At 27.7% G+C, this 15,147-nt stretch overlaps 1 protein-coding gene across 1 annotated transcript; it reads left to right on the top strand.

The window, feature by feature from the left end:
* Positions 1-11,129: 11,129 nt before the first annotated feature.
* Positions 11,130-14,669, top strand: LOC105633623 (pectin acetylesterase 8-like). Its single transcript, XM_089724994.1, has 13 exons — positions 11,130-11,218; positions 11,723-11,847; positions 11,972-12,054; positions 12,396-12,525; positions 12,644-12,723; positions 12,805-12,891; positions 12,974-13,098; positions 13,203-13,263; positions 13,389-13,442; positions 13,540-13,617; positions 13,907-14,012; positions 14,087-14,232; positions 14,367-14,669. The coding sequence occupies exons 1-13, from the start codon at positions 11,163-11,165 to the stop codon at positions 14,493-14,495; spliced, it is 1,260 nt and encodes a 419-aa protein (XP_089581120.1). The 5' UTR covers positions 11,130-11,162; the 3' UTR covers positions 14,496-14,669.
* Positions 14,670-15,147: the final 478 nt, after the last annotated feature.

Below are 15,147 nucleotides of genomic sequence, written 5' to 3'. Positions count from 1 at the left end.
GAAACGGAAAAATGGGTAGTGATTGATTTGATAGAAGGAAGCGAAGAAGAAGAGTAGACAAAGGATAGAATGTGACTAAACCATATCCATCACTAGTAATTAGTAAACGCATATCTCTATCGATCTGTGTTATATCACATCTTTTACCCTCTCAGTTACGTAAATTGTAAAGAAAGAATAAGAAGAAGGAAAGGGAAGGCATAGGGACTCGGATTTTCAAGAAAAGATCAATCAATTAACAGTGTTGGTGTGCAATCAATACGTATAAAAGAGAAAGGTAACATGCAGTCTTGCTCTGTCTTTTTCTTTCAGTTTCCTCTCCTGTACAACTCCTTTTTATTTATTTTTGACCTTCCCTCATTTGACTTGCTCTTTTATTTTTCATAATTCTTTTGCATATTTATATATATGAAAATATTGATGACCCATTAATAAATGATTTAATTTACCCTAGTAGATTTCATTCCTTGTGAGCTTTATCTGCAAAATCACTAAATTCGAAATTTAGAGTAGTCATATCGTTATAAAATTGTATCTTTCAATGTCCATTGTACTAATTAAAATATAAAAAAAATGCAAATAAATGATAAAACTTAATAAATTTCTAAAATTCAAGAAAATACAATATAGAAATAGTAAAGAGTTAGAATTAGAAAAAACCCTAAAAAGTACGTCAAAATTTCAGCATTCAATGGCGGGTATCAATTCTAGTTTGTTTTAAGTAAATGTTTAGTAATATATCATCCTCCTATTTTCGTATATGTAACATATAAATTCACAATCACAAGCATACAATATTAAAAAAAAATAAAAAAAAAATATCTTCAATAAAATAAGGGAGAAATGAAAACCCATGTTTGCTTGCAAAGCTGCTTTATTTTATGTTTTTTTTTATTATTATTATTTCCCATGAAGGCATCAAAAGATATTGTTCGGCAGGGTGTCTAACATTGGATGTCGTGTGTTGTGTGTTCAAACTTTGGTATGCATGGAGGATCTTATTCTTGGCTATCGTATAGCTTCTTCTTCTCTGCTTTGGACACACAGAATTTTTATATGATGCAAATAGAACTATGTGCAAAATTGATCATGTCGACTAGCTATTAATTAAGACAATACTTAAAGACATTATTTAATATTTACTTCAATGAAAATGACTTTTAAAAACAACATTTATTTATTACTGAAAATATAAAAAAAGTTAATGATAAAGAAAATTAATAATAATCTAAGTTTACTCTGATTAATTTTCTAATATCCTATAAAAGATGTAAGGAATAAAAAATTTTATTTCTATATTAATATTATTCAAAAGGGAAAATTGCTTCATGTTGTGTATAGCTCGTAATGAATTGCTATACATTAACCTCTCTTAATTTGTTTTGATTGGGGTCTATATATTATTCCATAACATCATTGATAAATTATAAATATGCATTTGTTCATGAGTCATTATTTTTAGTATGGATTTCAAAATTTTATTAAATTAAACTTAATCAATATTTATTCTAATGATCATGGCAATAATATCCATAAGTATCTAAATTGATATACACTATATTTATATTATGCTATCTCCAACATATAAAAATGGTATTAATACAAATGAGAAATTCAGTCCTCATGTATTTAAATTGGCTCTATATAAATATTTCTAATTGTATGCACAAAGCAAAAACCAAAAAAGAAGAATCATGTGGTAGAAGTAGGAGATAGATAGGGTTTAGGGTTTATCCAGTGAGTTGTTGCTTCAGTTTTGGCGCACAGAAGCAAAGATGCAATTATTCCAGTAAGGCAGAGGATACTGTAAGAAGGAAATATTTCTTGATATTGTTTCAACACTCCATCGAAAGAGAGCGTGCACTACAAACTTTATGCTTCTTGACGGAGAATCTACTGAGAGTGAGTGACAAACTGTTGTTTTAGCGCGTAAGACAAAAAATGAGGTTTGGATATTTCACTGCTCAGCTTTTAATCTGAATAATCATCACAACCTTTGTGATGTGACCGCACATGGCCAAAGTATTGTCAGTCTCTTCTCTCCCTCCATTTAATACACTTTTATTTTAATTAAAATTTAAATAAAATTATATATTCCTCCTCTTTTGTCAAATGAGTAAAAATTCAATTTTATCCCTCGACTTTGTAAAAAAGTTTAATTAAGTCCCTATGTTTTAACAAGATTCAATTAAGGTTTTAGGGAGTTTTCGATTTGCCTTGTTAGTAAGGAATAAGGATAATCAAGTTTATATATATATATATATATATATATATAATTACCGTCCCAAATTTACAGCAAATGATAAAAAACATGTTCTAAAAAAGTGAACAAAAACTCAATTTTTACAAAAAATTAAAAATAAAAAATAAAACAATCGTTATCAAAATATTAAATATTTTTCAAATTTCTTTAAATGTTTTATTTTTAAATTAAAAGGTTTTTATTAATTAAATAACCTTTTTCACGAATTAAATCACTCATCTTAGAAAGATAGTCCTTTGTACTTGAGCAATATATGCATAGCTTTTTCTGAAACCTTTTTTGCAGGCATCTGTGAAGAGGTCTTAGCTTATTCCACCATACGAATCAATGAACTCTCTTGCATTGAAAGCTTGTATTTTCGATCTGTTTTGATGAATGGATAAATATTTGCAGCAGCTCTTTATTGTTCTTGCAGTCAACTACTAATTTTACTGTTCCTATATTTATTGTTCCCTTTGAACAAATATTTAGCTTTTATACAATTTTCTCCACGCTGCATATTGACTAATAAGGCATTTAGTTTAGGTGATTTGTAGGATCCATAGCTGATTTGTATTCAACGGTTAGATTGTAAGTGTTTGATGTTAGCCGCCGTTGTTGAAAACAAAAGAAAAAAAATATTAAAAAATGTATTTGCTCAATCCCACATCGGTGAGATTGAGTTTTGAGGGTAGAAGGTTTAGTTATAAAAAGAAAGCTAATGTTTAGCTTTCTAAACACACCAAAATACACCAAAAATACTTGAATGTGTTTTATATTAGGGATTTAGAGCAAGTCTCTTGGAGTCCCTTGGAGTATAAAATATTTGGGGTGTTTTGAGGGTGTCGGGTAGAAAAATATTTTGTAATTGTGGTTGTAACAATTTGCCGCATAGTGAATATTTTTCTTGGTTGTCGTTTGACAACAGTCGTGGTTTTTCTCCACTTGGGGAGTTTTCCACGTTAAAATATCGTGTTCTCTTTAATTTCTCAGTCATTATTTTATTTTCTCATTTGTTTCTGCTTGAAGCCGATCCGAAGGACGGGAAAAATAGCGATTTTCCCAACAAGTGGTATCAGAGCCTAGTTGTTAGGCGGAGCTTTTAGTGTTAAAATAATTTCTTGTAATTATAAGTATGCTCTGTGGTTGCGGCTTAGTCTGATCTTCCACATCAGAAATACTGTTGTTGAAATTATTTTATATTAAAAGCAGGTGGAGTTTTGGAAGTCTTGAAGCGAGTGGAGCTTTGCTTTGGTGTGCTTGAGTATCGGTGGTGAATGTCCTGACGATAATTATTGAAGTTATTCTATTCTGATAATATACCGTGCACGTAACTTCTGTCTAGAAGGCCGGATTTTAAGTGGGACCACTTGTGACCCCTCCGTCCAACTGAGATTTTACGTGGAATGGTAATATTGTCTAGGAGATCATTGTGATCTTTCCTGGGTATTGCCGAATCGGTTTACTTCATTAATTATTAGATTCACTGTTATAAGCACAAGTAAGCATGTCGGCTATGAGATGTGAGATTGAGAAATTTGACGGGAGAATGAATTTTGCACTGTGGCAAGTGCAAGTCAAAGACGTGTTGATTCAGTCTGGACTGCATAAGGTTTTGAAGGGTAAACCAGTCAACGGAAAGAATTCAGGAAAAGACAGTAGCAGTGGAGACTCAGAAAAATCCAAGATTAGCGATGAAGAATGGGAGGAGCTGGATATCAAAGCGGCAAGTCAAATTCGCATGTGTCTAGCAAAAAATGTTCTTGCTAATGTGCTTGGATTGTCCACGACAAAGGAGTTGTGGGAGAAACTGGAAGAATTGTACCAGGGCAAAAATATATCCAACAGGTTATATTTGAAGGAGCAATTTCATACGTTGAAAATGGCGGAAGGTACAAAGCTGTCAGATCATCTGAGTGTTCTTAATGGCATCATCTCTGAATTAGAAACTCTTGGAGTGCAAACCGAAGATGAAGATAAAGCTCTCCGACTCATCCTGTCACTTCCTTCGACATATGAGCACATGAAACCTGTTCTGAAATATGGTAGTAAGGAAGTGGTGTATGCAGATGTGGTTAGTAAGCTCCTTACTGAGGAGAGAAGACTGAATGAAATGAAAAATAAATCATATGAGGATTCAGCTTTATTTGTCGGTACCAAGAAAAAGAATAAAAGCTCCAGAAAGAGGAAGGTTGTCTGCTGGGTTTGTGGTCAAACTGGACACGTGAGAAAGGATTGCCCGAACGGTGGAGCTGATTCGGCTAGAAGCTCTAACGTTGCTGCTGCCAATGTGATCTCCTGTGGCGAAGGAGATGATGTGATCTCTCTGTAATTGAGAGATGTATGTCCTCATGGCATGATTGCTACCCGTTAGGATGCCATGAAAGAGGACGGATTATTGGTAGCTGATCCACGGAAATGCGCATGGCATTGGTTGACAGTTGATGCAAAGTGTGTGGTGAAAAAAAAAAAAAAATGTCGATGGCTAATGAACTCTCGGAAAAGTCAACAGGAGGGTTGCACCATAAACTATTAGCGGGATCCGACATGGCCGATGGAAAATTCTTGGAGTCGGTAAAGTGGTTCCAAGTGGCGATACTCTTTTATGGTGGAGTATGATAATTCTTGACGATAAGAATTATGATTGTCGGTAGCAGACAATGTTGTGTTTTTTTATTTTATTTTCAAGGTGGAGATTGTTAGCCGCCGTTGTTGAAAACAAAAGAAAAAAAATATTAAAAAGTGTATTTGCTCAATCCCACATCGGTGAGATTGAGTTTTGAGGGTAGAAGGTTTAGTTATAAAAAGAAAGCTAATGTTTAGCTTTCTAAACACACCAAAATACACCAAAAATACTTGAATGTGTTTTATATTAGGGATTTAGAGCAAGTCTCTTGGAGTCCCTTGGAGTATAAAATATTTGGGGTGTTTTGAGGGTGTCGGGTAGAAAAATATTTTGTAATTGTGGTTGTAACAATTTGCTGCATAGTGAATATTTTTCTTGGTTGTCGTTTGACAACAGTCGTGGTTTTTCTCCACTTGGGGAGTTTTCCACGTTAAAATATCGTGTTCTCTTTAATTTCTCAGTCATTATTTTATTTTCTCATTTGTTCCTGCTTGAAGCCGATCCGAAGGACGGGAAAAATAGCGATTTTCCCAACATTTGATAATTAATTGAATTTTTTCGTATCAATTGATAACTGATTTGTATTTATCATTATTTTGAAAATCAGACCGGACCGATCAATTTAATCAGTTTAATCGGAAATCAAATTCTTCTCAAATTTAATTAGATAATAAAAATCAACAGCTTTAAAAACCTGGTATAAATAGATAAAAGCGGTAAATTGAATTAGTAATATTGCGGTTGGATTAAAATTCTTAATTTGTTTCAAAGGTTTAGCAACTTAATAGGTAAAATTCGATAAATTCATAAGTTTAAATATGTGTTTTACTTCTTGTTATTATTATTGGTAATAATTTAGGATTTATATAAATAATATCCACTTAGGCAGGTTGATGGAAGTGAGTAAGATTTATTATTGTGTCACAGTGACTCAAGTTGATGGAAGTGATTAAGTGAATAAGATTTATTATAATGCTTAACAATTGAATTTCTTCAACACATAATAGATTTTACGTTGTTATCATTTTTAGTTAATTTAGCTATTAAGCAATGCAAAGAGACAGCATTAGGTTAATTAACATATTAATTTGAAATTAAATTGTTCTAATTTTCTCAAATATACATATAATTAACATGAGTATCCATCCTTATAGAGCTTTTTTTTTTTTTTTTTTCTTTTTTTAATATGTGTTAGACTCTAATTAATGGTAAGACTATTAATTGTTACATTAGTATGAAATATCAAACTTTTGAAGTACTAACTACTCCCTCCGTCCCATTTTGTTTGCATGGTTTGACAAAACACGCATATTAAGAATTTAGTTAACAAAAGTTATTTTGTCTTTTTTTTACCTTTAACTCATTAAGATATTAATAAAAGTTATTTATTTAATGAACAATCATAAAAGCTATTATGGGAAAAATGATTATTCACGTATCTAAATTTTTAGAAACCTTGTAAATATTTTGGGACATCCAAAAAAGGAATAACAAGCAAATAAAATGGGATAGAGGTAGTAGTTTTGAAAGATGTGCTTTGCATGTTACATATAATTGTTATTGGTACTTCTGATTTAATATTATTAATGCTAAATTTAAATATAGGGATTTTTAATTTAATTTAAATATTAATTTTTAGTAATATATTTTTTATAAATTTAACATTGAGATATGATTTTTTATTTTTAATATCAGATACAAATATTAGTCATCATCATAATAATTAAGTTCAATATTAATCATTTAATGTCATAATTTAATTATAATATTAGAATTGTTATTAAGTTCAAATATTAGTTTTTTAATGTCAATTATAAAATATTAATCCTTAAGATTTTCTAATTGAGTTGGTAAGTTTAAATACTAATTTTTTAATAACGCCCTTAGTTATAAGAGATAGATTTTTCCTAACTCAAAAGAATCTTTGAATAGAAATAAAATGATTTCAAATTTTATATTTAAGTCACATCTTGCTATATAATTGTTGAATTAAAATTTTTAGATATAATCATTGAATTTTCATATTTGCTACTAAAATGAGACATTCTGTATTTAAATAGCCAATATTTTTTATACTCAATTATAATTATAAGATAATTTAACAAGTTAATGAAGTATTAACCTGACAATCAAGATAAAGATCCTTTAAATTCAAGTTTAAACATCCTCACCTCCTTTAATTTATAATCTCAACAAAGAATGTTAAATTTTTTGTAGAAGTAATAAAAAAGAGTTACAACGGCCAAATATAGAAAATCAACTGATTGTTAAAATTTTTAAATAAATAATAGATAAACATAACAATCAAATTAGAATTTTTTATATAAATAAAAGGTAAACATAACAAACAAATTTAGAAAAATCATCTGTGCTTGACAACTCTAAATGAAATAATTAATTATATTAATTAATTAGCCATAGATTTACCATAAATACGTTATATCTAATTAGAATTTTTTATATAAATAAAAGGTAAACATAACAAACAAATTTAGAAAAATCATCTGTGCTTGACAACTCTAAATGAAATAATTAATTATATTAATTAATTAGCCATAGATTTACCATAAATACGTTATATCTTTATGTAGCAAATTATCCATTAAATAGTAATACTTTTCCTTCAACAAAGTGCAATGCGATAATAAATTTAAAGTTTTGTTTATTTTTTTAATTTATTTTTGAAAAATAATTTTCACAACTTGCGTTCTATTGTTTGATTAAAATATTAAAAATCTAATAAAAAAAATTAAAATTTTATCCCTTATATAACAAAATAAAAAATTAATTATCAAAACAAAGCTAAGAACTCTTTAATTTATTGTTTACACCGAACCCAAAAATTATTTATATAGCTAAAATAATTATTAACAAAACAAACGAATTTGTGATTTTTTTTCTTCGGAGAAACTAAACATATACAAATGGTATAATAAGAAAAATTTGCACAACAAGGTTCTAATTTTTAAGTAATAAAGATTAGATAAAACATCCTGATTATAATTGATAATGTGTCTCGATTTAATATTAACGAAACATAATTTAATTTATATTATATTTAATAATATCTATAATGTTCAAGTGGTATTTGATAAATTATGTTCTTTCTTTTCGTTCAAACCTTTATGTTAATATTTTTTGATATTTACCTTTATGTTAATATTAATTTTATTAAAATAAATAAATTTTAATTGAAGTAAACTTCTTTTACACAACCGATTTTTAATTTTTTATAATAACAATTTTTATTTTATTTATTAGTCAATAAATTCAAATTTAGTAAAAAAAACTAATGTAACCAATCAAATTAAGTTATCTTTATTTTTTAACTAATCTATAATATACAAATAAAATTGAGAATAGGTAATATATAATAGTAAATATATAATATAATATTAAATAAGATATATAATACATATTTAATATGGTAATATATATATATATATATATATATATATATATATATATATATATATATATGGTAATTTAATATAATATGATAATACTATTTAATGGATACTAAACAAGGTACAAATTAAATATAGTAAGAATATAATATCTTTAAGGATTTTAATTTTAGTATAAGGTACATATTAAATATAGTAAGAATATAATATATTTAATTATTATTTTAATAAATCTTTAATTTGGTTGGTTATAATTATTTCCTACAAGTAACTTATTCTACAAAAAAAAAAAAAAATGCAATTTATCATCTTTTATTAAGGAATATATTAGAAGACTTATTGTTAATTTGATATAAAATAAAAAATAAAACTCACAATATATACATAACATAAAATTATGATATAATGCGTTATATTAGCAAACCATATAATACATTAAAAGAATTTATTTTCTCAAAGAAAGTTTGAAATGTATACTCATAGTCTTTAACAAAAAGTAAAAAAAAAAAATAAAAAATAAAACGATGTTCTAAAATAATAACTAATATATTAATTGTTACAATAGCCAATAATAGCTTTCACTAATACAATCCTCGATAAGATGTGAGGTGCGTAGCGCTTGATATATCAAGTATGCTTCTGCTTTCACATCAGTAACAGTTTTTCGTATTCTAGTAATATAGATAGTTTATGGTATTTTATTATATACAAAAAATTAAATTAATTAAATTTAAATTATTGTAAGTAAATTTAAATTTATTGATAGGTAATTTCAATTTCATGAAAATTTGATTGTTAAATTATAATAATATTTTATTATTATAAATATATTATTTCCTTAATAAGTTATTTAATTAATGAATTTTTTATTTATTATTTCATAATTTTTTTTCCATTTTATGAATATTTTTGGAGTTTTAGTAATATAGCAGTTCATAATATCACAATTTGTGATAAAAAATTAATAAAAGATTATATATAAAATTAAATTACATTTAACTTGCGATATGCAAAAATCAACAAGTATAAGCAATGTGCAATATACGATTGAGAAAACTAATGAAATTAAAAGCTTTAAATATATTTTTATTTAGAGGTACTTTTATCAATCCCTCTTTCTATTTCCACTTTTATTTATTTTATATATAGACAAAATAAAACACGATCCTTTTTCAAAAAAAAAAAAAAAAATTACAGGGTATACGTGTATAAAAAAGATCTCAACGTTATCCAAAATAGGAAGGTTTTTTTTTTCTTTTTTTTAAGCCAAAATAGGAAGCTAAAATAGAAATAAAGAGCAAAATTCGAATTAGATAGATATGATATAGATAAGGATAATGTTAATTTTGACAGTTTATTTATCAAAAAAACCGTGCTATTCAGAAAAAAGAAAATATATATTAATTTAGATAATAGTCTATTTAGAGCAATTGAAAGAAAATCCTTTATTTTTATGATTACGTGTTATAAATGAAAAGTTCTTTTCTTTTCTTTTTTTTTTTTTGAAAAGTTATTTAATTTCATATTAACATCTTTAATAAGAACTTAAATTAGACACACTATCTTTTGTATATTAAAAATCCTTAACTCCTGCAAGATAATGCAATTATACTTGGCTAATTGATTTTGGTAATGAAAATTTATGTTGAAAACAAAATAGCAAAGAAAGAGAATTATTTTGTGATTGATTATTAAAAATTGTTATTAAATATGATAAAATTTTACATTTCATATTGTTGATTAAATATTGATATGTTAAAAAAAAAAAACGTTCATGGAAATAATTACGAATTCAAAATTTAAAAATCTTAAAATATTCTTAATTATGATTAATTGAAAATTTTAATTAAAAAAGTATGAAATTTGATTATAATTTAAAAGATTCTAATTAGAAGCAAGATAAGAGAAAAGAAATATATATATATATATATATATATATGAAATTTTAATTTTTTTAAAAAATATTAGATCTGATTGTAATTTAAAAGACTTTAAATATATTTTATATATATATATATATATATATATATATATATATATATATATATATATATATATATATATATATATAGTTAAAATAGAAAATAGATAATTGGTTTAGAAAATTATTTTTTTGTGGATAGATAATATGTTAAGAAAATTAGCAGATATCTGGTCACAAATCGTCGCAATAGCATCCGCCACAGAAGGCTTTACAAGATGGAAAAGGTTGCCGGTCGTAATTGAGTTTTAGCGAAAGTGTATAGTAATGGTCACTAAAACCATCAATTGCGATCATGTGTTTGTGTAATTGCGACCAGTAATTGAAAATTGAAAATTTGAAACCAAAATACGTTCGTCTATAACTAAATGCGGTCGTTAATCTGGTCTCAAATGCCAATTGTCTATTATATATAGCTTTTGCGACCACATAATGTGGCCGCCATTTTCATTAATGAAAATAAAAAAATTATTTTAATTTATAATTATTTTTTGGTAATAGAATTTTGATTAATATAGGAAGTCACTAAAATCAATTAAATTAAAGATTTTTATATTATAGATTATAGATAATATAATATTTTTTTAAAAATTTTATTTTAAAATGTTAGTGGAGTATGTATATATACATATATATGGTCATTTATAGTCTATCTATAATATATAATCTCTCACCTAAGTATTTGATCTTGAGAATTTTTCTCTTGCAGGTATATTACGTGATTTTAGTGTAATAAGCAATTTTTGCTTTTTTTTTTTTCCTTTTGTTAAGGAAAATAAACAAACTTTGGTAAGAAATCAAATCAAAAATCAGTACAAACAAGTATTAGCTAAGCACTTGCAAAAAAAAAAAAAACAGTCTTTAATAACAAGACCAAAATAAGATAAATCATCTTGCACCTTACTAATGGCTCGAACAACAGCGAGAGAGTCTAATTTGAAGATAGCACGAGCGATACAAAAGTCTAATTTCGCTTTTCTTTAATCTCCCTGTTATTATAGTTGTCATGCAAGTTCATTGAAATGTCTTTCTGGAAGAAAATGATTGTCCAGCATTGATGTGCTTATAGCAATTTGATGTTTTTTTTTTTTTTACATAGTTTATTTGCTTGCTTACTGTTATTTTTGTTCTTGATTGTGCTTTTCCTTTTTTCTGCTTTGGGTTCAATATTCTTGGGTTCTTTTCAGTTAAAAAGTAACCTCATTGTCTGATTTGAATGAATATCTAATAATTAGGTATTGATAATAAAATATAAAATCTATAGTAGCTCATATAATTTGTTTTGATTTTTCTAATCATCAAGAAATGATTTTCCTCGTGGCTATTCATTTATTCGTTATCGAGGCTTCTTACTTCCATTTTCTGGTTCATTTATATATTTAATTCTTAATTTTCTTCGCGTAAAATATTGTATTTCCTGTTTCATGTAATCATCTTTTTTTTTTTTTTTTTTTTGCTGCGTGCAGGATGGTAGACTCAAAATTGAGCCAATGGTTGAATATATTAGCTTGTTTTGTGCTATTTTTTTCCAAGATAGAAGGCCTTTATGTGGGAGTTACTTATGTTAAGGACGCGGTGGCTAAAGGAGCTGGTAACTGTACTGTAATCTGATTAAATTAGATATATTAGTCTACTCATTTTTCTTTCTTTTTTTTTTTTTTTTTAAAATTTAAATTAGATATATTAATTCTGAAATTAATTTGATATTCTTGCAGTTTGTTTGGATGGAAGCCCTCCAGCTTACCATTTAGATAAGGGGTTTGGTACAGGCATAAATAATTGGTTGGTTCACTTTGAGGTGTGTATTCTTTTAATGAGGATTATTTCAATACTAAATGCTTTAAGCAAGCAAAAGAGAGAAAAACTTAATTTGCTGATTGAAATAAAAAAACCTATCTTGTTCTATTTTTCCTGAAAAAAAGTGTCTTGGATCCTACTTTGTGGATGCTTACAGGAGCCAATAAGCTTTTGGATGAAAGAACTAAAAACATTTGATTTCATGAATTAAATGACATATTAGAAAAATGAAGACAGTTTATTTATAGAAAGCTTTATTAGATCATGTATGCTGGGAACTGTCTGATTCTGTATCTTATCTTATTATGGTATCCTTTTGCCGTCATGGTTTTAACTTTTAAGGGAGGAGGATGGTGCAACAATCTGACAACCTGCCTTTCCCGCAAAAATACTCGTTTAGGTTCATCTGAGCAAATGGCAACACAACTTGCTTTCTCTGGGATTATGAACAACAAGACACAATTTAATCCAGGTATTACTGGGTATTTCATTGTTAAACACCGTTATTGAATTTTGATTGTTATACCTTTGCTTAAATTTTGCTTCTTTTTTTAAAATATATTGATTGCAATTTTATCTGAACTTGTTAGATTTCTACAACTGGAATAGAGTTAAGATCAGATACTGTGATGGCTCATCCTTTACTGGTGACGTGCAAGAAGTTAATCCTGTAAGTTAACAAACTTTAGAAGGAACCTGCAGCTTAAAATGCCAAAATTTTTTTGTTTTAATCAGATAGTAATTTGACCAGGCTACTAACCTTCACTTCAGAGGAGCAAGGATTTGGCTTGCTGTCATTGACGATCTATTAGCTAAAGGAATGAAAAATGCTACGAATGTAAGATTCATTCAAAGATTTTTCCACTTGCATCTCTTTCAAATACCCTTCTCTATTAACTTGTTACAATATGTCGCTGTAGGCTCTACTTTCCGGTTGCTCAGCTGGTGGATTGGCTTCCATTTTGCATTGTGATAGCTTCCAAGGTCTCTTACCTACGGGTACTAAAGTAAAATGCCTTTCAGACGCTGGTTATTTTATCAATGTGTAAGTTCATTGATGGACCTTATACCTTGATCGATGCTATATCCATAACTATGGATATCCTTGTAAATCTTTTTGAAATCTAATATCTGAGTATTTTATAACAGGAAGGACATTTCTGGAGCACCACATATACAAAACTACTTCAATGAAGTGGTTTCACTGCATGTATGTTTTCTGTCTTTACGTTGTTTCAAAACAACGTAGTATCGGTCAAAAGAGTTCAATGCCAGGGTAAATTCTGTTGGAATGGAGAGGGGTTTGATTCATAGTTTTCTAATCTTTTTCCACAGGGATCAGCAAAAAATTTGCCTCTCTCCTGTACTTCAAGAATGAATCCAGAACTGGTATTTTTTTTTTCTTTTTAGTTTTTATGTTGCTTTCACTTGTCAACGTTTCTTTTATAGTGTTGCTGATAGAATGATGCTTCTCAATGATGTACAGTGTTTTTTCCCACAAAATGTGGTGCAGCAAATACGAACACCCCTTTTTATTCTAAATTCACCATACGATTCATGGCAGGTTAGCACATTACTATTTCTCTGTAAAGAAATGGATTGGTACTTCTGATTTTTTTCATATTATCAAATAATTATTTCATCAAGGTATTGTTTTCCCTGAAAATTTACAGTTAGTCTTTCTTCAAGGCAAAATTTCTGCTGTTTATCCGAATACAGAGCCATTCTGATTGATCACAATTGTATGAATGAAATCCTTTTATCTTACAAAGTAAAAAATAGGGACATTAATTGTAGTTTTTTGTATTATTTCCTTCACCAATGGGAGTTATAGTGATGTACTTCTCCTTTAGATAAAGAACATTCTGGCACCTGGGGTTGCTGATCCTCATGGCACTTGGAAAAGCTGCAAGCTTGACATAAGCAATTGTACCCTTCTTCAACTCAAAACCATAAAAGGTAAATAGAAGTAAACCTTATTTACATACTTGAGCAATTCTTGAATTTAATAATTATCTTTGGTTTATCTTTAGATTTTAGGTTGCAGTTCTTGAATGCATTGAATACATCAGTCAGCTCTTCTTTCCGAGGATTGTTTATAGACTCTTGCTACGTTCATTGCCAAACTGAATTGCAGGAGACATGGTTCATGGCTGACTCTCCAGTTCTCGACAAAACAGTAAGAAACTACTAATTTTCTCCTTTCTTATGATTAACAATTTGTGTTCTTTATTTTCTTTCTCATTTACTATTAATTATTCTTAAGTTTAGAGAAAACTATCTGTTTTTCATTTCAAAATATATTTCATACAGAAAATTGCAAAGGCAGTTGGGGATTGGTTTTATGACAGGACTCCATTCCAGAAGATAGATTGTGCCTACCCTTGCAATCCGACCTGCCCCAAAAACGGTTCACACCCTCAAGATCTACCAGAAGTATAGATTTAATACTTCAATTTCATTTTTATTACCAAAACTTATAGTAGTAATTAGCTTAATAAAAAAAATAAACTAAATAAGCAAATGCCACCACTGCACGAAACTTGTGTGCTGGATGTTCGCATCACTGTTTATGTTTCAATTATTACCCATAAATAAAATCTATTTTTGGCAGAATTGAAGCATATGATAGGCGATGTCAAAGTGTTAAAGTGACAACGTCTATATTCAGTGACCATAGATTAAAATAAGCCCTAAACTTTGCTAGCTAATGAACAGAGAGTAGGAGTGAGCATTCAGCCAATTTGGTCGGTTTGATTAAAATTTTTAATCGAAATAAATTAATCGAAATTTGTTTGACTTAACCAATTTTAACCAAATTAATTTTTTAATTGAATTTAACTGAAGAGTTTAACGAATTAATTTTGATCATTAACTGAACTGAAGTTAAAGAAAAAAATGTAATTAACCGAACGAATTTAACCGAAATTATGATTAATTGACTTTAACTAAAATAAAAATTAACCGAAGTTATTAATCAATATTTAATCTAAATAAAAATTGAAATATTTTTAATTTTTAATTTTATTATCTACTTAATCAAAACGGCGTAATTTTGTAGTTGGTTAATTTGATTAATTCAGTTAAATTAAAT

The sequence above is a fragment of the Jatropha curcas genome, chromosome 8 (assembly GCF_041381405.1).
Source record: "Jatropha curcas cultivar XTBG-Jc1 chromosome 8, XTBG_Jcur_1.0, whole genome shotgun sequence".
Taxonomy (NCBI): Eukaryota; Viridiplantae; Streptophyta; class Magnoliopsida; order Malpighiales; family Euphorbiaceae; genus Jatropha; species Jatropha curcas.
The sequence above is the reverse complement of the archived record's forward strand: the minus strand, read 5'-3'. Positions and strand labels throughout refer to the sequence as shown.

Bases quoted from the DNA above. Each gene is read 5' to 3' on its own strand.
- LOC105633623 (XM_089724994.1), top strand. From the start codon at position 11,163: ATGGCTCGAACAACAGCGAGAGAGTCTAATTTGAAGATAGCACGAGCG. The intron at 13,264-13,388 runs GTATGTTTTCTG...CTTTTTCCACAG, and splicing joins ATGAAGTGGTTTCACTGCAT to GGATCAGCAAAAAATTTGCC. The intron at 13,443-13,539 runs GTATTTTTTTTT...AATGATGTACAG, and splicing joins CAAGAATGAATCCAGAACTG to TGTTTTTTCCCACAAAATGT.